Source organism: Ursus arctos, unplaced genomic scaffold (genome assembly GCF_023065955.2).
Source record: "Ursus arctos isolate Adak ecotype North America unplaced genomic scaffold, UrsArc2.0 scaffold_12, whole genome shotgun sequence".
Classification (NCBI taxonomy): Eukaryota; Metazoa; Chordata; class Mammalia; order Carnivora; family Ursidae; genus Ursus; species Ursus arctos.
The window spans coordinates 24,411,813-24,436,291 of NW_026622786.1; the positions used below are offsets into that span (position 1 = coordinate 24,411,813).

Here is a 24,479-nt window from a genome sequence, read left to right on the forward strand (position 1 = left end):
ATAAACTATGGTAAGTCTAAATGATTGAATTTATGATAGCCATTAAAATGAATGTTTAGTACAAAAATGACTTTTTAAATATCAAATGGAAAAAACAGGATACATGATTTTATATAGTATTATAACATGTAAATAGGATTTTTCATTAAATAACACAGGTAAATTACACCAAATATTAACAGTAGTTGTAACTATATGCATACATAAATGTTCATTTTACGGTATTTTTCTAAATTTTTCTCTAGGAAGGATGGATTGCTTTTTATAATGAGAAAACTATTTTTCCACAAAAAGTTTTTTTTAATTTAAAGATTTTATTTATTTATTTATAAAGATTTTATTTGTTTATTTGAGAGAGAGAGAGCCCACGCACACACAGCAGGGGGAGGGGCAGAGAGAAGGAGAGAAGCAGGCTCCCCGCTGAGCAGGGAGCCCGATCCCAGGACCCTAGGATCATGACCTGACCCAACGGCAGCCACGTAACTGACTAAGCCACCCGGGCGCCCCTAAAGATTTTATTTATTTAATTGAGAGAGAGAGAGAGAGCAGGCAAGTGGGGGGAAGGGCGGAGGGAAAGGCAGAGAATCTCAAGCGGACTCCCCACTGAGTGCAGAAAGGGAGGATGGGCTCCATCTCGTAACCCTGAGATCTCAACCCCAGCCCAAACCAAGAGTTGGGCGCTTAACTGGCTACGCCACCCAGGCACCCCTCCACAAAAAGTTTGAAACTTCCCCAATGTAAGAATAATTTCTTTGGTAAGAGCATGGATTAAATGATTTCAGTGCTGAAGAGAGGTGCACAATGAAATGCTAACCGGTGAATCATCACAGAGTGGGATTTTCGTGTATGGGTTTCCAGGACTGAGATGAGGGGAGACAACACACCTAGTTATTGGCAAAACAGCCCCAAAAGAAACATCACATTGAAGATTTCCCCAATGTTGGCTAATTGAATTTAAATCAAAATAAAAAATAAATAAAGAGGATTTCCAAAATGATTAAAATATTTATATGCAAAGATATTTAGTCAATCATTGGTATCATAGAATAAGATAATGGTAATGTCAATGGAAAATACATATATTTTTCACATTTTGCTGCTGTGAAATGCACTTCACCTTTCAAGGCAGCTCACTCCGAGTGTTAACAGGGGTGGCGAGGGACAGAGTAAGGTATGCTTTCCTAAGTGTCCTTATTTTTTTAGACTGCTTTATTGATGTAAAATTAACACACAACAAATACCACATATTTAACATGTAAAATTTGATGAGTTTTGACATATGTATACACCATGCAAAATTAATACAATCAAGGTAATGAACATTTTCATCACTCACAAAGGTCTTCTTGTACCTTTTTATAAATCCTCTCTGGCCTCTTCTGATTCCACCCACATACTCTGTACCTGAATTAGTTTGTCACTACAGAATATAGATTAATCTGTCACTAGGGATTGGTTTGTATATCCTAGAATTTGATAGAATTATACCAAGTACTCTATCTTTACATGCAAAATTATTAGGAGATTATTTCATACTGCAGAATATATCGATAGTTCATTTTTATTGGTAAACAGTATTCCATTATATAAATTTTGCATAACTAATTATACTATACATATATGTATAAAATATAACAGTTTGCTTATCCATTCACCTGTTTATGGGCATTTGATTTGTTCAGATTTTGGCAATTAATCTTAAAGCTTCTTTAAACAGCCCTGTACAAGTATTTTTATGGACACAGACTTTTAGTTCTCTTGAGTAAGTACCTAGTTAAAGAATGGCTGGATCATAGAGTATGTACAACTTTTTAAGAAACTGCCAAACTTTTTTCAAAGTGGCTGTATTATATTGTTTTTCACATTCTTCTTTTTTTTTTTTTAATTCTCATCAGCAATAAATGAAAGATGCAGTTCCTTCATATCCCTGTCAACACTTGGGATGTTCACACCTTTTAATTTTAGCCATGCTAGTAGCAGTGTGCTATTTCATTGTAGTTCTAATTTGCATTTCTTTAATGGTGGATGGTGTAGTGTATGGTTTCTTTTGCTTATTTGCCACAGCAGTATATCTTTCTTGGGCTATTCAAATTTTTTGCTCATTTTTTAAAAATCGGTTGTTTATATTGAGTTTGGGGAGGTTTTTATATATTCTGGATATTTGTTCATCATATACATGATTTTAAGAATTTTCTCTTTACTACTAGTTTTTAACAATTGGATCAAGATGTGACTTGCAGTTGACTTCTTATTTCTGGGGCTTGGATTCATTGATCTTCTCGGATCCATGGATTCATAGGTTTCATCGAATTTAAAAATCTTTCAGCTTTTCTTTCATCAAATATTTTTTTTTCTGTCCCTGTCCCCTTCTTTTGGCTGCTTGGACTAGAAGTATATTCACCACTTTTCAAGTTTCAGATTTTGTTGTTCCATAGCTCATAGATTCTGTGTTCATTTAAAATAAAAATGTCCTTCAATTGTCCTGTGTTTCATCTTCATAGTTTCTATTCCCAAATCTTCATGGTTACTAATTTTATATCCACAATGTTGCATTTGTCATTAATCTCATCCAGTGTATTATTCACTTCAAACATTCTAGTTTGCATTTATGGAAATGCAATTTTTGTCTTTTTTTATATCTTCCATGTCTATACTGAATGTTTGAACATACTGAGTTATGATAACTGTTTTAATATTTTTATTTATTAATTCTAACATCTGTTTCGAATTGTTTGATTTTTTTCACCTTCATCACTAGTCATATTTTTCTACTATTTTGCCTAGTTGGCAGAATTATTGATTATTTTTTATTTGAATACCAGGCATGATAAATTTTACTTTGTTAGATGCTGGATACTTTTTATCATCATATATATTCTTGAGCTTTGTTTTGAGTCCTAGTTAATTTACTTGGATATTGTTTGAACTTGCTTTTAAGATTTGTTAGGTAAGAATAGAGAAGTGTTTAAAACTAACTATCTCCTATTATTGATAAAGACACTTCAGCGAGCTCCACCTGATGCCCTGTGCATCACAGAAGGGGCTATTTACAGCTCTGTGTCACTGCCAGGCACTGTCACCTTTACTTTATTCAGGTGGTTCTTTCCCTGGCCTTGGGTAGTTTCCTCACACAATGTACTCATCGACACGATGCTAAAGACATGGAGAGCCCTGCTCTGATTGCAACTCTCTCCTCTCCAGTCCCTCTCAGAGGCAAACTCTAGCATTTTTTTGTCTCCACACCCTCAGCTCTGCCTCTTCAACTCAGGGAGTTGGTCAGGCTCTGGCTGGGTTCTGCCTCCATATTCCATGACCTGGAAACGGTCTCAAGGCAGTAGTAAACTAGGGAAATCATAGGGTGCACATCATTTCCCCCCACCTTTCAGGATCACTGTCCTATGTTACCTGGGGCTAGTGCCTTGTTAACTCTTTTTTTTTTTTTTTTTTTAAAGATTTTATTTATTTATTCGACAGAGATAGAGACAGCCAGCGAGAGAGAACACAAGCAGGGGGAGTGGGAGAGGAAGAAGCAGGCTCATAGCGGAGGAGCCTGATGTGGGGCTCGATCCCATAACGCCGGGATCACGCCCTGAGCCGAAGGCAGACGCTTAACCGCTGTGCCACCCAGGCGCCCCGCCTTGTTAACTCTTATTGCATATTTTTGTCCATTTGTTTCTTTTTTCAGCTTCAGTGGAAATTCTGTTCTGATAGTCCACCTCCGTTGAAAGTGGATACATCTCAATGTATTCATTCTGATCTTAAGTGACAATCTGCAAGGCTCAGCATTCTGACTAGTGAATAATCAATTATAGTGTCCATATAATCATGGAAACTCAAATATTTCTCTGGGAAATAATTCTTATGAAAAGAAAAATAAAAATAGCTTTCATCAGAATTGTTGTCATTGAATGGCCATACATTTCAGTAAATGTTTTGTACTTTATCTTTTAAAAATTGCTTTTTAAAATTAATATTTTTCATACTATTCTTGATTAGCTATAGTTGTTAGAAGGCCATGTGTTAATTTTATTTTTCAATGCCAACTTAAAGCTCTTCTTAATAGATTGTAGAGATAAATCTAGAAATTATTCATTTTACATTTCTTTTTAAAAAATTCAGAATGTTTCCATGTAAACTTAATTTTAGAAGCATATACAGGTAAAAACATAATAAAGCAACAGGAATATTTTATAATATGGAAAACATAATTTTTGTGCGGCTAAAACATACCAACTTATGGAACTTCACATCAATCACTTAGACTATACCTACAGGTAAAATCACTTTAATTGCTTTGCTTGAGTTGATTACTTGGTTGTTTCAAACTCCCTGGCAATTCAGCTAAATTGGTTGGACTGTTACATAAGATGAAACTGACACATTGTTTCACTGAACTGACTCACCATGTCAATCAAAAATGGTTGAATTTGTTATACATGGAGCCATAAGACAACATGGGAATAGCAGTCTTATGTTGGGTGCTATGGGTTCTGGAGAGCACCAAGAAAACATATTTGAATTATTTCTTTTTTTGCAATATTTTTATCAAAGGACTTTGAAGCTACAACAGTATTAAAGCGCCTTAGATGTAAGGTGTCTTTGTCATTTGAGGGAAAATGGTAGTGATTACAAATAGTCTCTGGCATGCATCATTTGCAGAAAAGTACAAAGTGAGAAATCACAAGGAGAACTTAGAATAACCCCCTGCTCACATGATAGAACACTCATATTAACTAAGTTAAACAAACACTAGTAAGAAACTGGCCTAATATTTACCCGATGACCACTGCAAAACTGACAGAGAAACCTCGAGTGATACTCAAGAAACAGATTAGTAATTTATGCTGTATTTACAAAGTGTATCGTGGCACCTCTTGTCATTAAAGCATTACAGTAACGATAGGCCTTGCTTAAAACTTCCTCCTAATAGCAAGGTTTTTGAGGTTTCTGCTTAGAATGTTATTTTGTGGATTAAGAGACGTCAACAAAGATTAACCTGGAAGAACATCAGTTTCTTTGAAGTCTTGTATGTGAAAGTAGCATTGACACTTTCATATTTACTATTCTAGTTCCCTCCTGAGTCTGCATGCTTTCATGAAGAAAGAAACGATACAGGCTGAACTGAGCATTAGAAGGGAAATCACATGATCTAAGATGGAAACTGGGGTAAAGGTAGGGGGATCTACAATCTGAATGCAATGTCGCATAGACTCACATCCTTTTAGAGGTAGAAAATACATTAACAGTCAGCTAATACATTCCTGAACTTTGCAGATACTCTAGAAAGTGAAGTGACTTCACACAGAGACAGGATAAAGGCCAATCCACACAGGTCAACTGTTAGTTCTCCAAGTCTTAACTGGTAGATCACCAAATCTGCTAACATGGATATTTCCTCCTCTCTGCCACAGAGCAGGGTTTCTAAAGGTGAGACACATTTGCTGTGGTTGGCAGCGGTCCCTCTACGTAGTGGGGTTGATACCCTCCCCTTTTGCAAGGGACTTTACTGGGAGAACTCCACTGCTCCCACCCCATACATCTAATGATTCAGGGAAATGCAAAATGGTTTGTGTTTATTAAAATAAGTGGGCACCTGGGTGGTTCAATCGGTTGAGCGTCAGACTCTTGATTTCTGCTCATGTCATGATCTCAGGGTCGTGGGATCCAGCCCTGAGTTGGGTTCTGCACTCAGCATGGAGTCTGCTTGTCCCTCTTCCTCTGCTCCTCTTCCTCTCCCTCCCGACCACCCTCTTGAATAAATAAGTAAATAAAATCTTTAAAAAAAAATAAGCAAAAGCCTGGAGTTCTTAAATAGGGAAGACAGTTTAGGGTAGTAAAGAGCACAGACCTTTGGTGTGAATCACACTAATTGTCATGTGAGATTGTATAAGCTATTTGACTTTTCCACGCCTTACTTTCTTATCTGTAAAAATGTAATAGTTATTTTGGTCTCATAATATCAAGTCAAGACTAATCATATTTAAAGTGTTGGACACAGAGTCTATCAAAAAAATACTCATTGTTACTATATAATCAAATAGCATTGTTCATCCCCTATGTTTCTTTTCCTGGAAGAGCACTGTACTCTGGTAGCCCTTTGTTTTACTCAAGATTCACAACGGGGAACAAATGATATTTTGATAGCTTACAAATTTATTGAGGCAACCACGTGTTCACGTATCAAATATAAAGTATTATAAACACATCATCTCAGAATCAATACCAAATCATTACCCAAGTTCTCTTTCAGATTCATCTGCGGTCTCAGGTTTCTCGAAGGAAGATGGGCTTAGAAATACAGCAGCAACGGAGCTTCAAAGCCAGTGTGCCGATGAAGGCAGTCACCCATGAGTATTTGGAATTGATGACATAGTTTTTCCACCTCTTCAACCCCTTTTACACCCCTTTTTTTCCTTTCAGGCAAGCTGAATTCAAAGGACTGGGACCCATGTGCCTAGCTGATAACAGCTGCTGAAAGCTCAATGTAGCTGTTAAGTCAGGGAAGAGGAGGTAGGAAAAGGAAAGTTTGAGAATCACTGAATCCATTTACTGTCAAGTGTCTCTTTGCTCTTTGTACTAGAACCAGAGAAAGTTATGTTGAAATGGTATATAAATAAATTGTTTTCCTCTTATTTTAAAAGATCTTTTGATGAATGAATTATCAAGTTAATGAATGAAGGTAAGGAAAGTGGAACGAATTTATTCTTCTCTATAAGTTTTGTTTGGACATGCTGCAAAGTGAGTGGCTCTCAGCCTTCAGAAAGAGAGCTCTTCCCACACAGTGTGCCTCTTTTACTGCTCTGCCACATGTGACACCAAACACAATTAGCCTTTCAGTTGGGCTTTGCATTTTTCTGATCTTCTAACAACTGGGTGTCAGATATCTCAATGTATAACCACCCACTCACAACAAGATTATACATTAGATTCTTTGTTATCTACTTTTATGAAAGATTTCTGAAAGCTAAAAGGAATAAATTAACTTTGCCAAATCTGCGATAAAGTTTCTTTTTCTGATTGTTAATGGTATTTCCATGACTGTACAGTTAATCCCCATCACGGCCAAGATACTTACATTATCCTAAAAGTAGGACCCTGAAAGTTACATGGCATACATTGGGGGGGGGGGCCACATAGTCATAGTTGTTCTAGACTAAATATTAACAATAAATAGCAAGCTGTTAAATAGCAATTAGAGCAAATCTGTCCTAATGTAATATAAACATAAATCAAGAATGCAAAATCAAATATAACACTTTTATTTAAATTTCTCAGATTTTAATGATCTTACAACCAAGTTTACCTCCAGGTGGGTAGTTTAGTGTTAACACTCCTGTGTTCATACTTTGTAAAATGTGGGGTCTGGTGAATGCTTGTGGTCAGAGATGATGTTTATCTTTTTCACCATTAATTTCACAAATAGATATTCAAAAGATGCTTGTTTATTACTGAATGAAACAGTACAGGAACAAACACAAAATACTGACATTCAGAAAAGTTAGTAGATATGCCCAAGGTCACACAGATAAGAAACGATTGATTCAAATCCATGTCTTAACCTCAGAGTCCTCACTCTTAACCATGAATTAAGAAAGCATTTGGTTCTCTTCTCTGAATAACTAGATGCTGAGGACTCCTGAGGTTTTGATCATATTCAGCCCTTTGGGTGATCAATACCTAATAATTGGTGATAAATGTGTTGATCAGTCTCTTTAGGATTGTCAAGCAAATTAATATCTAGGTTGTACCAGGACTTAGAAATAATTGCTGTAAGTTCAAGAATAAAAAATGAGTATTGGCATTTATTTCTTGAGTTATGTAAATATGTGAGAACATTTTTGAGACTTTCTTTATAATAAGGAAAATCTTAAAAAAACTTCCAGGGACTTAGTAGTTCAAGTTGGCCCATGTGCTGAGACTAAGTTTCCCTGCAAGACAACAATGTAAAAAGTGAGCACAAATGGATAGATAGATAGATAGATAGATAGATGATAGATAGATGATAGATAAGCAATGGAATATTATTCAGCCTTACAAAAGAAGGAAATCCTGCCATTTGTGACAACATGGATGGAGCTGACAGAGAAAGAAAACTACTGCATGGTATCACTTATATGTGGAATCTTAAAAAAAAAAAAAGAAAGAAAGAAAGAAAAAAAAAAAGCCCAAACTTAAAGAAATAGTAGAAAAGTTGCCAGGGGTGGGAGGTGGGGGAAATAGGGAGAGGTTGGTAAAAAGGTACAAACTTTCAGTTCTAAGATGAATAAGGTCTGAAAATATAATGTACACATGCTGGCTAGTTGATAACATTGTATTGCATACTTGAAATTTGCTAAGACAGAACTTACACCTTCTCATCAAAAGAAAAAGGAAGGGGTAACCATGTAAGGTGATGGCTGTGTTAATTAACTCAATGAAGGGAATCTTTCACAATGTATACATATATCAAGTCATTACACTGTGCACTTCAAATATCTTACAATTTTGTCAATTTTACCTCAATAAAAATTTTTTTAAATAATTAAATAAACCTAGCTATAAACTGCTATGGAAGGATAAAAGGAAGAGTGACTTGGAGATAATAGATTAATCAAAGTTTGGGTAATATTAAGGTCAGTCTTAAAGGATGAGTAGAAGTTTGAAAGGCAGGAGGGAAGAACTTACCAGTATAAAAAAAATGAGCAAAATTACACAGGTATGAACATCTACTAAGTGCTTGGATTGAAGAATGCCAGTCAAGTGCATGTAATTGGAATTTAGAGTGGGCAGGGAGAAAAGCCTAGAAGATCATACAGACCAGCAGTCTTCATAGCCTGGGGCTGCAGAAGAAAATTCTCAAGAGCTAATCTGGCATGGGTAAACTTTTTAGTAACCAATATCTAGATACTTAACTCCTAAATATAGTCCTTTCTAAAACTACGTGAGACTGTCTCTGTTTTCTAGAAGTCTTTTCTTATTTTCTTTCTCATCTTCCCTTTTACAGTTGACTTTCTTCCACTTTCCAAAAGAGAGGTCTTTCTCTTACACAACGTGAATTTTACTATGCCTAATTGCCCAGGGGTAAAAGACACTGGTCACTAAACAAAGAGACAATTTGTGTGTGTGTGTGTGTGTGTGTGTGTGTGTGTGTGTAATTTAAAATTCTGTATTCTTGTCAATGCTGGGAATTTGGGCTAAGGCAGGATTATTTAATTTTTATTTAATGACTTCATCTTATCCATCTCAGAAGATCAGAAAAAAATGCATTGCTCCAGTGAGCAATGAATGCCTTTCATGAGCAAAGCTAAGAGTCCATATAAAAAATGCTAAAGGCTGTGATGGTTTATTTTATCCAAATGAAAAACTAGCAGCAAGCCTGATCTATTTATTTATGTATGCACCCATCTTCCCATGTATCACTTATCTCTCCATGTAACTACCTCAAAATTCAGAAGGGAAATGATTGTCATGAAAATATGAATTTATATATTTCTTTGAATTGAACAAGACAGACAGACTTTGGGTTATATGGCAGGTGTTTTCCACAAATTGAAAAATCTAAGTCTATAAATCCAAAGTTTTGACAAAAAATATATTTAAAATGCCTATTGACAAAAAACATATTTAAAATACCTAAGATTAGGGGCACCTGGGTGGCTCAGTCTGTTAAGCATCTGACTCTTGACTTCGGCTCAGGTCATGATCTCAGGGTTGTGAGATCGATCCCCGCTCCCCCCACCCCGCCCCCGTAGGGCTCCATACTCAGTGGGGAGTCTGCTGGAGATTCTCTCCCTCTCTCTCACCCTCTGCCCCTCAACTCTCTCTCTCTTTCTAACATAAATACATCTTTAAAAAAATACCTAATATTAAAACACTTTATCAAAACTTATTGTAATGGCAAAGTTTACTAAAATTAGCAATATTAAAATTTTCCCAAACCCTGTTCTATAGAACAAGGTGCTTCTATGTGAAAGAATAAAAAGAATAGTAATTGTCATTGAATAAGTTTTGGTAAAATCTTTCTATACTTTCCAGAAGCTGAAAAGCAGAGAACGACTGTATGACAACCACACAGACAGCAGCTAAGTATGTCACCTAGAGAGAGAAAACCGGCCACAAGAAGTGTGGTCAGAAGGCAGCCTCCTGCCCCCACATACTGGGATCCACCATGATGTTCAAGGGGAGGTCATGCTTTCCCCAGGCTGTTCACAGCCAACAACAGTCTGGTAGAGGGACTACAGCCAGGCCGTTTCCACCAATGCAGGACTCTTCTAAATTGTCATCTTTGCTCTGGGGCTCCCTCCCAGCACCAGGACTTTCTCAGGGTTGTGTTACATCCTGAGGCCCTTCCAACTGAGACCCAGTTTCCTTTCTTTCCACCTCTCCTTTCTCAGGTTCAGATCTGCATTGCAGGCTGAAGCTTTTCCTTTCTCTGCTCCTCTCCCTTTTATCTTTTACAGATATATCCTACATGAATCTTGGACATTTCTAATTTTATCTCAGAGTCTGCCTACTTATCAGATACTCTCTAATACTAGGGTATGAAATCCTATCTGATTCTTTTCTTTCAAAAAAATTGAGAAGGATCTAATCAAATGGTCCAGTGCTAACTAATAAAGAAAAACAAATTTTGATAATAAACCGAGGAGTAGGCTAAATGGAATAAACGTAATCTCATTCCCTTGGGGGTGCCTGGGTGGCTCAGTTGGTTGAGCGTTTGCCTTCAGCTCAGGTCATGATCCCAGGGTCCTGGAATTGAGTCTCCCATCAGGCTCTCTGCTCAGCGGGGAGTCTGTTTCTCCCTCTCCCTTTGTCCTCTCTCTCTTGCTCTTTCTCTCTCAAGTAAAATAAACAAAATCTTAAAAAAAAAAAAAAAAGAGTAATCTCATTCCCCTTGTTTAAGATTGGTTCAGGAATTCAGGCCTAGGCAAAATGTTGTACAAAACAAAATCGTCATAGGGATTGGTTCAAGATGGACAAAAATTCCAATTTGGAGAAATGAGACACAAGGAAAAGTTTATTGGTTATTCTGGAAAAGAATTTTCCTTTTTTTTTTTTTTTTAAGATCTATGTATTTATTTGCGAGACAGGGAGACAGAGGGAGAGGGATAGAGAGAAAGTGGAGGGAGAGGCAGATGGAGAGAATCTCAAGCAGACTTCCTGCTGAGGACGGACACTCCCCCACCACCCGCCGGCAACACGGGGCTGGATCCCAGGACCCTGAGATCATGATTTGAGCAAAAATCAAGAGTCAGACCAGACAGTCAACTGACTGAGCCACCCAGGCGCCCCAAGAGTTCTCCTATTCTTAAAAACAGAATCATTGGAAAGACAGTTTCTAGCTTCCTCTGGATATTGTGTGTGTGAATTCCAACCAAAAGCCATCATTTTCATGCTGTGAGCAGAACAGGCAGAGGACAGGCCAACAAGATAAACACTCAGGGACTAAGTTCTGCAGAAAGGCAGAGGTGGGAAGGTCTGATTAAGCTGATCCTAAACCACCCTCTCCTTCTGGACCTCCTAGTTAAGTGAGGATACATTTTCTCCTTGTTTAAACCTCGTAGAGTCAGCTTCCTACTTCTTATAGCCAAATGGATCCTACTTCTTGGTCAGTGTTAGCTTTCCGTTCCTCTGATGACATCGGAACCTGTCCGGCATCCCACACGGGCCAGTTCTCTCCCGCATCGAGTGACCTTTCCTCATACCTGGGCTGCTCTGCTGAAGCCTCCAGATTCTAATACTTGCTCTTTGGAATGGGACCGGTTTGAATATGATTACCAGCCTGAATCAAGTCCAAACTGCTGGATTTTCAGAGGGAGAGGACAGAGTTCGTTTCCCCAGCTACATCTCTGTCTCTAGCCTCTATACTTTCCCCATCGGCCAATGCTGAGATTGATGCGTGCATTAATTGAGATTTAGTCATGATTTATGTATGGTGCCTGTCTCCTCCTTAGACTTTTAGCTTACTGAGGGCAAGTTAGGTTTATTTTATTTAGCATTATTGCTTACAACAGGACAGATGAGGGTGTCTGGCACCTATTAGCAGTGGAGTATTTATGGAATTAGTGAATTACTGCATGAATGGATGCATATATGATGATATTTGAATGCAAAGTGTTTCAAAAGATTTTAGAATCTCAGGTTGTTCAAATAAACCACTTAGAAGCAATAATAATTTAATTTTAACATCAGCAATCATAATACTTCAAGTAGGAAGAGAAAATCTTTTATGCATAATTATCAAATGCCTCATTTAACCAACTCTGATTAGCTATTTAAATTGCATGTTCTGGGATGATTTCTCTTAAAATGAGAAAGCATTGTTCTTCTGATCTTACCAAAAGATCACCCTAACTGTCATGTTTTAGAAAAAAATACAAACAATCTCTTTAATCTCCATGACTTCACAATAAGAGAAATATAAACAGGAACTGTGGAAGTTCATTTTTCCCTCTCCAACAAATGCAATTATAGCCTTAAAGAATTACACATGCTAACGTGGCAGCAAGCACACACCAATAGTTGTCCTATTTTAAAGGATCTCATTGTATGATAACCTTATGAACATCAACACAAACACACTTTCCAACCTGGGGGAATAGTAATACATGAAGAAAGCGAGGAAGATAAGTAGTAGTATGCATGCAGTCGGCTTCCAGCTCCATTGATTTTTAATTCATATGTCTTTCCACTAATTACACTGTACATTCACACACTATACAAGCATACACACACTCACACACACACACACCCCATGTACGTAAATATAACTTAAATATATATCTACATCTATTTTTATTCACACACATGCATCACATTCTGAATCTTTTCTACTGTAATATACCTTATTAACTATGACCATTAGCTTGCCTTATCTCAGGATAGCCTAAATTCATGGATGGACTGTAAGTTTTAAGTATATGGGGGTAACGAGGGAAGCTGATGTAAAATTAAATCCTTTTTTTTTTAAAGAAAGTAGTAAAAGTCAGCTGGGTATAATTTATTCTTGTACTTCCCAGCAATGTAGATCTTGGCAGATTAATTCCCCCTTTCCACAGATGGGAAATTGGGGCCTAGAATACTTAACTAACAAGCTCAGAATTTTAAATGCTAAAATGCCTTTTTTTCTTTTTTACAGTATGCTCAGAATTTAATTCTACCTCTAACGATCTAAGAGTTTATCTAAAGCCATTATTAAACACACAAGAACATTATTTCTACATTTATAAGCTAGATGTCAGAATTGGGTTGCCAGAAAGAATGTTTCCAGATAACTTTTATTTCTCTCTGAATTTAGGTTGCTCATGGATCACACTGTTATAACCCTACATCTGGTTAAAAAACAAAAACCTAGAAATTGGGAAGGTTTTCTTGATTAGTATAATACCTATGGGTTTGTCAGTGCCTAATAGTTCCATGTTCCTATTTTAGATTATGTAGCATTGAAATTGATTTTTCCATTTAGGAAGAAACCTATACTGTAAGATCGATCTCTCTGGGAAAACAATTATATCCTCCTAAGATCCTCTTATTTTTTATGCTTAACTTGTGGCCTGAATATACACTGACCTTTCTTTACATACGTTATTTTATGCAATGTGAGATTAATTAGGTATTATTATTAGTCTTTCTATAGAACATGTAAAGGAAATTTAAGTAATTTCCCCAAGGGCACAGAACTGTAAGTGATAGAGCCAGACCAAAGAGTGACTCTAAGTCTCAAGTAAACAGAGGATTTTGTACACATCGTGTAATACATTCTCACAGTGTGCACCTTTCCAGTGATGACATAACCTTGACAAGTAAAAATGCAGGCTTTGGGCTGGAAGCATCAGCATCCAGCAAGCTGTCAGCATCAAGCAAGTGCGAGCTTGTTAGAAATACAGAACCCCAGATCCTGGTCAGACCCACGGAATCAGAATCTGCATGTTGACAAGATCCCCAGGTGATTCTAATGTACATTAAAGTTTGAGAAGCAGTGGTATAGGACACAAGGACATTGAGAGGAGACCTGGGTTATCCTCCATTATTTCCTAACTTGATCATAATGGATAAATTAATTTTTCTAAGATCCAGTCTGCTCCTGAACAACAGAGATCATAGTACCTCTGGATCTGAATTGGTAGGAATGAGAAAATGCAGGGAAATCGTGACCAAGCTTGCCTGACACATAAAAGGAACTTAATAACTGGTAACTATTATTAAATATCTCTTAAAATTGCACTTAATTTATGCTTCTGATAGGTTTGGAATTCCTGAAAAGATCATACCTCTTCTTTTAAAATAATTAATCATATAGTGGGACAATACATTGGAATACCAATCAAAATATTTCCTTCCATTGTACTATTTAGCATCTTCTCAACGTCACTTAGACTGTCCAGGCACTGATGGCCACAAGAATGAGATTATACAGTCGGCCAGCGGAGAAAACTCTGAGTGCAAAAGGTTAGGCCCTGATGGGTTTAAGGCAGAAACAATAGATATTAAGGAATAGAATCAGATTGATAAAGTAGGGTGGAACAGAGCATAGATTCTGGGCTTTTGGATTTCACTAACTAGTGAATTTAAAAAAAAAAATAAGAGAAGACAAAATGATAGTACATTAGTCAGGGTTCTCCAGAAAAACAGAACCAATAGTGTGAGTGTGTGTATGTGTGTGTGTGTGTGTGTGTGTGTATGTGTAGAGAGAGAGAGAAAGAGATAGAAAGAGAGAGTGTGTTATTATAAGGAACTGACTCATACATTATGGAAGCTGACAAGTCCCCATCCGCAGTTGGCAAGCTGGAGACCCAGGAAGACCCAGTGTTTCAGTTTGAATACAAAGGCATGAAAACAGCCAATATCCCAGTTTGGAGACAGTCAGGCAGCAGGAGTTCTTCTCTTAGTTTATTTGTTCTATCTAGGCATTCAACTCATTGGATGAGGACCAACTTACTTTAAGGAAGGCAATATGCTTAACTCAGTCTATGGATTTAAACTTTAATCTCATCAAAAACACTTTCATGGAAAGACCTAGAATAATGTTTGACCAACTACCTGGGCACCCTGAGGTCCAGTCAACAAAGAAATAATTACAGATAGTTAAACTTTTATTTTACCAAGTTAAGGACATTGCATTACCAATACCTCATAAAAGAAGAGGCACATTTATGACTTTAACAAAGACCCTGTTTCTAAACAATTAATACACTGAATTCAGTTTTGTTGTATGAAAACTACAGTGCGTTGTCCTTAATTTTCTGATTTTAATGTGGCCCAAAGAAAACTCCGCCAGGATGAAATGAGTCAGAAAACTGTGGTTTGGGGGCGCCTGGGTGGCACAGCGGTTAAGCGCCTGCCTTCGGCTCAGGGCATGATCCCGGCGTTTCGCGATCGAGCCCCACGTCAGGCTCCTCCGCTATGAGCCTGCTTCTTCCTCTCCCACTCCCCCTGCTTGTGTTCCCTCTCTCGCTGGCTGTCTCTATCTCTGTCAAATAAATAAATAAAATCTTAAAAAAAAAAAAAAAAAAAGAAAAGAAAACTGTGGTTTGGAGACTATGGGGAGAGAGCCTGCAAGGGAGTAAAATATTAAGGGGGGATGCTGTTAAATCCAGGAATGATGGGACAAAGACCTGATTTTCTGTTAATGAGAGCATGGAAGGAGTGATGAAATTGTTAACCATAAAAATAAAACTGCTAGTATTATATCAGAAAAAAAAAGATTTATTCAGGAAGAGCGGAGAATTACACTCTGGGACAAACAAGCTACAGCAAAACCATAGGGCAGTCTGGAGAACAAAGGAAAGGAAAACTCTTTTATAGAGGAAAAGGGGGAAGTTGAGAAGGCTGTTATAAACAAAAAGGCCATCGAAGTAAACTGGGAGTTCAAAGGATAATGGCTTTTCATTGGCTGAGTTATGGCAGTCTCTCATTGCTGGGCTGTTGCCTGGTTGAGAAGAGAAACCTTTCTTCCTCCTGCTGGAACAGTAACATTGTAGCTAAGGCTATCTACTTGCAAGGTAAGGCTCTTCCTGTTGGGTCTGCACATGATGGCAAGTTGTAGGGCATGAAAGCTACCCCTTCTGGCCTCCAGACTTCATCTTAAATGAGGTTTCCTCTTATTAATTTTTACAAATTACAGCGGGCAAGCAACTAAGAGTCATTATACTCCTTGAGCTTTTCTTTTCTCATATGAGAAAGGTTGATTGAGATATTATTAAGATCTGGTTGTCAAATGTCATGATTCTAGATGTCCAAATGAAGTACACCTGCCAGATGACAGAAATAAAACCATATATCAAGAGTGTAAGCTTCAGGGACCTGATGAATGATGGTGTTATGGACAGAAAATTGTGAAGTCATACTATTCCTACCAGAAGGCTCTAGTCATTCTAAGAAAATCCATGATTTGTTCCTTTTATTTTCAGAAGAGAAAGAAAATAGGGCTTGATCTTATCTTTTAAGAAAAGCAAAACAAAATAAAACAGCAAATTAAGTCCTTTGCAAAAATCTGTAGGGAAGGAAATAAATGGGCGCAATACTACTGCTTGAGCTGTGAAATGTTTTTTTAGATACTATGTATTTGTGCAAGTGCCATTTGAGACATAATGAAAAAATTAGTTGCTTTTCAAATGGACCATCATCCATTCTATGTCACAGGTTGCCAGAACAAAGCAGTACACTGCTAAAGGGGGTAATCATATAACATGGTGAAAGAGTCCAGGAACAGACTGATTAATTACAAGATCAGTTACAGGTGTCATCCCTTACATTTAAATTAAAGGTGCCTACCTGCCATTTTTTAAGTGCTAACCTGGTTTAAAATACCTGGTTATCTCCATACAGTAGATTAATTTCATTATCCTTAAATTTCAAATTTTTATGAAACAGTGAAAATACTGAATTGATCTTTAGTGAAATTGGGTGTAGCAGTCCCTCAATACTCCTTTCATGTAAGATGATCATGTATTTGAACATATTTATAAAAGAATCACAGCTTTGTCATTCAATATATTCTTCACATCAGTGTACTTTGATGGAATCTCAATGCCTATTTCAGCACAGGAATATTCTTTATACACTGGGCTCAATCAAACCTAATCTAAAGGTTGTATTTTCAATACAGATAAATGCACTGATGACTCTAATTTCACAGTCTTGTGCTATTTCTTAGCCAATAAAATTATGATTGACTTCCTATGTAATTATATATGCTGGACTAATGGTTTATTTACACTTGTAATCTCTAATTTATGTTCTTTGAAGAGCTATTTTTACTTTAGTCTTTTCTCATTGAAGAATTTCAGGCATAAGAACAGAATATTGTTAATTAAATAAATGTATAGAAGTTGAAAAATTCTAAATGAATAAAATCATATCTTCATTTTAAAATGAGAGTGTGGACATATATTATTTTATCTTCCCTGATATTCTGCTTCCTTCTGCATAGAGTAGCTCTTTTCTTTTGGCAAGTGAACATCTAATATGTGGTCTGAGTGAAAGCTGCCATCTTCCTCTGTTCATAACCTCCTTGCCTGCTGTAGTTTGTATAAACCTGAGAACCTGACCTAAGCTGTGTTGACTGCAGTATTTTGGTTCCTAGCCACAAAGATTGGGCTGCATCAGGGCTGAGGTGGGTAGGCAGGCATTGGCTATATCCCAAGCCAGGTCTTCCCTAGGAATTTTCAACTGAATTAAAACTGGAAGGGAAGAGCGCTTTCCTTCCTTGTAGATAGTTGGGAACTTATGATCTGGGAGCTACTAACTAGTAGACATTAACATAGCCCAGGATTTCTCAACCTCAGTAGTCTTGACATTTTGGGTCAGATAACTTCTTGTTGTGGAAGCTGTCTTGTTCACTGTAGGATGTTTAGTAGCATCCCTGACTTCTACCACCTAGATGCCAGTAGTATCCTCCCATAGGGTGGCTTCCAAAAATATCGCTAGATATTACATTATATTAATTATATTATATTATATTATATTATATTATATTATATTATATTATATTATATATTATTAGATTTTGCTAAATATCCCCCATTTGAGACCCACAGAATGAGCCTCATGTAAAGGTAGCAATAGGAGTAATCGAAGTCAACCCTTTCAAGAGAAGTAGGAAATAAAGACAGAGAAATACACCTGTTCAGGACCAGTTATACCCAAATATAGCCTTTTCCTTCTCGGTTACAGAAGTACATCAATTCCCTGTGATCTAAAGTAGTTTGATTTGTTCTTTTGTCAAGTGGGATGATAAAAATTCTGAAAAAATAACAGGAAAAGACAAATGGAGGAACAGAGCCAAAGCGCGATAAAAAAAGAAATCAACCTATAATAGGGCTTGATCAAGGCATAGATTCAACTGTGAGCTTTGAAAAAAATATAATAACTTATAAACCTGTTTAAAGCAAAGAGAAGATAAAGAAATTGATTATGAAATAGATGGTCAGTAACATAAGTGGACTTATCTTCACTTCAGAGCCTCTTATCTTCAGGGTAGTCGTGGCATGAGGAAAAAAGAAAAAAGAAAAGAAACAAACACAGATTTTTATTTGTATCTTCCTGGGATTATACACATGTCCAGTGATGATTTCCTACTTAAAGTATGTGTCTGTGTGTTTGTAGTTCTCTAAAAATGGAGCATATATGTTTCCTATCCAATCAACTGCCAGTAATACAAAAAGAGAAAGAAAAGTACAATCTGTGGACCAGACAAGTAATATCTCCAAATCAGACCTCATACCTGAGCCCACTGACTCCAAAGCTCACGAGTCATCCTCTATGATGATGACTTGATCCAAGTACAACCTCATTTCCCTGTAAACACAGGAAGTAAGTTTCTTTCTCCCTAGGATTTCAGGTCAAAATGACAGTTTGAGCATTGATGTTTCTGCTTTGAAGAGCCAGTTGAGGTAAAAAGACTTTTAATTTCCCCTATGTAACTGGAATGAAAGGGGTGGATGGAGTGGAATCCTCAGGGGGGGAAAAAAAAAGAACAGTAACACCCAGCTACAAGCAGTATTACAAGATGGACTTAAACTATTTTCAAAACATACTAAGTCTATTACCAATTCTATACACCAATTCTATATTCAGTTACTGGCACATCCACTTAAAATCCTTCTTTGTCTTTTTTTGAAAGGCTATATGACTCAGAGAAAATTAACTGAAAGCAGAAAATGTGTGTTTTGGAAAGCAGTTATTGAAAGAAGGCATGTGTTGAATGAACAGTACACGTAAACGTCAGGGGAGAGCCTTCTTTTAAGTAAAAATCAAATGAGTTATTTTGTTGTTGTTAAGAAGTTTTTTATGATGAAGTATCCAGTAGTCATATTTCCCTATTAATAACAACCACCGTCACAGCACACATCACAACACCAATTCGAAAGCTATACCACGTGTTCCACTTCTAGGATGACAACATGAGGAGCTCCAGGGACTCTTGTTCCCCAGTGTGAAACTTATAAGACAGCTTCTTCAGCAAATAGTGTTGGGACAGCTGGAGAGCCTCATATAAAAGAATGAAATTGGGCCTTTCCCTCACATCATATGCAAAAATTAACTCAAAATGGATCAAAGACCTAAATCTAAAAGCTGAAAGTCCTAGAAGAAAACATGGCGGTGAATCTGCATAACCTCAGATTTGAGACACCAAAAGCATAAGCAACAAGAGAAAAAAAAAACAGAAATAACGAACTTCCTCAAAATTAAAAACTTCTTTGCTTCAAAGTGCATTACCATGAAGTGAAAAGAAGTATCTGCAAATCATAATCTGATAAGGGACTTTTATCTAGAATATATAAACAACTCTTAAAGTCAATAATAAAAGGACAACCTCACCTTAAAAATTGGCAAAAGAACTGAACAGACATATTTGCAAAGAATATATACAAATAGCCAAAAAGCACATGAAAAGATGCAAAAGGAAATACAAATCGAAGGTACAATGAGGTATCACTTCACCAAATAGGGTGGCTATAATACAACAAAAACAAACAAAAACAGAAAATAACAAGCATCCATGAGGATGTGGAGAAATCAGAACCCTCATACACTGCTGGCTGAAATGTAAAATGGTGTAGCCATTTTGGAAAACAATCTGGCAACTCCTTATATGGTTAAATACACTTGTGATATGTAAAGGCCCAAGAGAAATGAAAATACATATTCTCACAAAAATGTATACACCAATTTTATAGCATTATTATTCATAATAATCAAAATTGAAAATAACCTAAATGTCTATCAATGAAAGAATAAACAAATATAATGGATAAACAAAATGTGGTATATCCATACAATGGAATATTTTTGGCCATTTTAAAAAAGAATAAAGTACTGACAAATGTTACACTATTTGTTGAGGACATGTTAAGTGAAATAAGCCAGTTATTAAAGATCCCATTTATAGGATACCACTGATATGAAATAATGAGAATAGGCAAATTTATAGACACAGAAAACAGATTAGTGTTTCCTTAGGCCTGGAGATAGGGGAGGGGGTGGCGGTTAGAAAGTGAGAGCCAAAAGGTACAGGGTTTCTTTTTGAGGTGATGAAAAACTAGAAGCAAAGTAAATAACTATAAACAAGAAAATGTCGGCATAAATTACTACATAGTCACACCATGGTATATTGTAGACCCATTTAAGAAATGTATTAGAGCTATTCTTGACTTTAAACATTTCCACAAGGTATTGTTGAGTGACAAAATGAGAGGCAAAACAGCATGTATAACAGGACTTCATTTTTATAAAACAAATTTTAAAACTGTGTTTGGGAGCGTATGTATGTGTGTGTGTGTATGTTAAGTCTGTACCGAATACTATGAACATGGGAAAATGTAGGGAAGGACACATACTACTTAACAAGAGTTAGCTGTGTGGTATGTATGGTATGTATGGGGGCTGGCAGTCACGTGGACAGAAAGGAAGAGAGGAGGATGCAAAACTAAAGAGGAAAAAGAAATGTACTGTATCTAAATATAAAGCATTTTTATGTGATTCCCATTTAAATAATTAATGATCTTATTGGCTACCATTTCTCTGGCAGGTATTCTTTCTCTCCCCAGTTTTACTGAGATATAATTGACACCTAACATTTCTAAGTTAAAGGTGTATAACAACGATTTGATGTATGTATTCACTACAGAATGATCACCACAATAGTTAAGATTCATCACATAAGCAAAGTTACAACTTTTTTCCTTTGTGATGAGAATTTTTTTTTTAAGGCTTTATTTATTTATTTGACAGAGAGAGAGACAGCCAGCGAGAGAGGGAACACCAGCAGGGGGAGTGGGAGAGGAAGAAGCAGGCTCATAGCAGAGCAGGGAGCCCAATGCGGGGCTCGATCTCAGGACCCCAGGATCACGCCCTGAGCCGAAGGCAGACGCTTAATGACTGAGCCACCCAGGCGCCCCGAGAACTTTTAAGATCTATTCCCTTACTAACTTACAAGGTTACAATACAGTATTGTTAACATATAGTCATCATGTTGTAACTAGAAGTTTGTACCTTTCCACCACCCCACCTAACTCCCTCACCCCCAACTTCCATCTGGTAGGGTTCTAAGTTTACTATATCATTTTAACAACCTGTGCGTTACAGATTATTATCTCCATTATCTCTAGGTAGGGAAAACACAGTTTGGAGTAGTAAAATAGCTTGCAAAACAATATGGTTGGGGCCATCCTAATAAACAGGAAGGATTCTCACCCAAAATTGGTGTTAGATGTCAAGGCTGGTGATGCCATAAACACACTGAGAGGGTATGAAAAGCTTATTACTTACATAATGAAGCTTTCTGGGGAGATCTGGGCAGGCCTCTCAGGCTGTTCTGAAAATGGTTTGAGAGAGCTGGAGAAGGAGAATGGTTTGGGGTTTTTATGGTGGATCAGGGGATGGGTTCCTGCATGCAGAGAGAGGGTCATATGGTTTGAATTTTGTGTCAATGCCAAAGGAGGGAGCATTTGGGCTTTCTTAGCAGCCTGACCAGATGTGGCAGGAGGGGAAGAGGGAAAGTGTGGTTAAAAGCTACCAGCAGTCTAACATCAAAAAATGGAGTCAGATTCTTTACCACAAATGGTTTAAAAATTATACATGCCAATATTTATGAAAAATGTTTAGCTTACATCTGCATTTGTGTATCTATTGTTTTGATTAAAACAAATGTCTAGGTTGTTTTTGTGACACTTATTTAAGGATAATACCCAAATGAAACTTAAGGTCCTGTATGTAATGTAACATCATGACCAAATACCTCAAACTTTAAAGTCTTGAGAAATAGCTCTTTCAAAAAATTAGCAAATGTTAAATAACCAACATATGCAATTTCTAAATATAGCCATTAGATAAATATGAAATCACTTTGTATGGTCAGTATCGCTTGATTACTAGGTTGCACAGGATCACTAACTAATAACTCAAAGAATAATGTAAATCTATCATGGTAATTTTTTTCAGTTGTGAAAAACAATTTCTTTACTCTTACCAAACCAACCTGTGAACAGTTATCGTTAACGTTCAATAAAACTAAATTAATTTTTATATATTTACTTCAAGTTCCCAATGTCAAAGTGAATAGTATTTTAGAGAAAATCGTGACGAAATAAGGTGAAAGCATAGTATGCATGGTAACAGATTGAATTCTTGTCAGAATCTGCTTCAGAGGCTTGAGCTACTAGTACAAAAAGAACACACCACAGCCAGTCATTTCATATTAAACTTTTTATTAAAACTGAGTCTTCATAATATATTTAAAACGACATGTTCCACAAACAAATATTTGGGCAAAAATTTCTATACGTACTTATTGGCACACAAATTTAAAATAAAAACTAAGCTGAATACATACATATATTTACATATATGTATGTATCTCCAAATTCATATCAATTATCTGGAATAGCTGAGTTTCAAGCTGTTGGTTTTCCAGATAGTGTGAAACATTTTTCATCCACTTCATAAAGGACACAGCCCATCCAGAAAGAATAACTTTGGTTAATAGATGCTGTCTCCCAAAGATCACACAGAAGTCCTCAATGGGATTCAGGCTTATCTTCAGAGGTTTCTTCCATGTGGAGGTCAGTCTGTGATGCAAGGAAGGATTCCCATGTAGCAAGGCACTGAATAATGGAAATATACCACGAGGAGATCAACAGTAGTTAACTTCCAGAGGCGAAAGGATTAATAAATCCTTATGTATTTGTTTGTAGAGCAATCTGCCCTGCTCCCGTCTCCCACCAGCAGGCCAGAATACTTGCTGTTTTCTACATATTTTAATTTCTAATGACAGATACTATTGCTAAATAAGAGGAAAACATAAAAGGTTTAAAAAATGAGCATGGATTAGTTTGTTAAAATAATCCAGTATTACCTCACTGTCAGGAAAGGAAACCGCTAAATTATGGAGGAAAAGATGGACCATCTGGACCCTAGGAGGTAGGCATTAAGCATCTGGACACAGGAGCGAGGATATAAGCATGCCTCCATCAGACTTGAACCCCACTACAAGTCTGAGTTTGGGCAAGCTGATGAATTTTTATTACAGTTTCTCAAGCTATAAATTAGATTAATGACAGTACTTACCACTAGGACAACTGTAAAAACCAAAGTTCCATAATCTGTATAAATCTCTATGCAGAATGCTTAGCACAAAGTAAGTGCTAAAAAAATTAGAAATTATTATATTATGATGGTCTCTTGGGACTAGGTGGTGAAACTTGGTTATTCATGTGCCACAGGAAATGAAAAAGGATCACAGGAGACTGAAGGTGGTGGGGTACACCAACAGGCATGTGGCCACCTTCGTGATGTTGCCCAGGGCTGAGCTGCCTACTAGCTTCGTCTCAGCTCTCTGTATGAAGTATATCCACAGTATAAATTTAATAGTTTGCACATATTTAGGATTCTTCTAAAACATACTTACTCTAACATATAGTTAGCACTAGCTAAAATTAATTAGAAAAGAAATCATGTTTTTTTTCCAAATGTGGATAGATTGCTATATACAAATACATATATATGTATTTTTTTTATATAATACACTCTAAAGTTGGACTGATTAACACTGGTTTACTTGCTGAAACAACTTTCACATCACTTTTTTATCCTCTAATCCTTTTATAGCTTTAATATGTCCATGTCTGACAAGTACTAAGTGACAGACCAGCAATTTCCCAAACACAATACAAACTCAAAATTTTAAACCTCCCAAACTATAAATGTGCTGTGTTCCAAAAAGTATGTATATATGGACTTACGTATGTGAGTGTGTGTGTGTGTGTGTGTGTGTGTGTACAATATTTTTTCAAACTGAAGATTTAGAATATGGAAAGCATTTTGCCAAATAAGGTTTTTACAAAGGTTATATGCAGTGATTTGATTCTGAGACAGTTTCAAAAGCCTAGGAAATGAATAATAAGGCTAGAAAATTATATATTTGCATGAGAACAGTAGAAAATACTGTTGAAGACTTAATTGCCAAATTTTTAAAAAACTGAGTAAATTACTGGGTAAAA

The 24,479-nt window shown here is 36.6% G+C and overlaps 1 protein-coding gene across 7 annotated transcripts in view; it reads right to left on the reverse strand.

Moving 5' to 3' along the window:
• The window catches only part of SNX7 (sorting nexin 7), a 160,197-nt gene that overhangs the window by 41,909 nt on the left and 93,809 nt on the right, over positions 1 to 24,479 (reverse strand). For 2 of the 7 annotated variants that reach the window (XM_057310447.1, XM_026497553.4), the window contains one exon: positions 22,672 to 23,084. The exons of the other annotated variants lie outside the window; for them this stretch is intronic. In XM_057310447.1, the coding sequence (XP_057166430.1) occupies positions 22,998 to 23,084 (87 nt within the window). In that variant the 3' untranslated portion in view covers positions 22,672 to 22,997. Of the gene's footprint in view, positions 1 to 22,671; positions 23,085 to 24,479 lie in introns of those variants that run through there. 7 annotated transcript variants of the gene reach the window in all.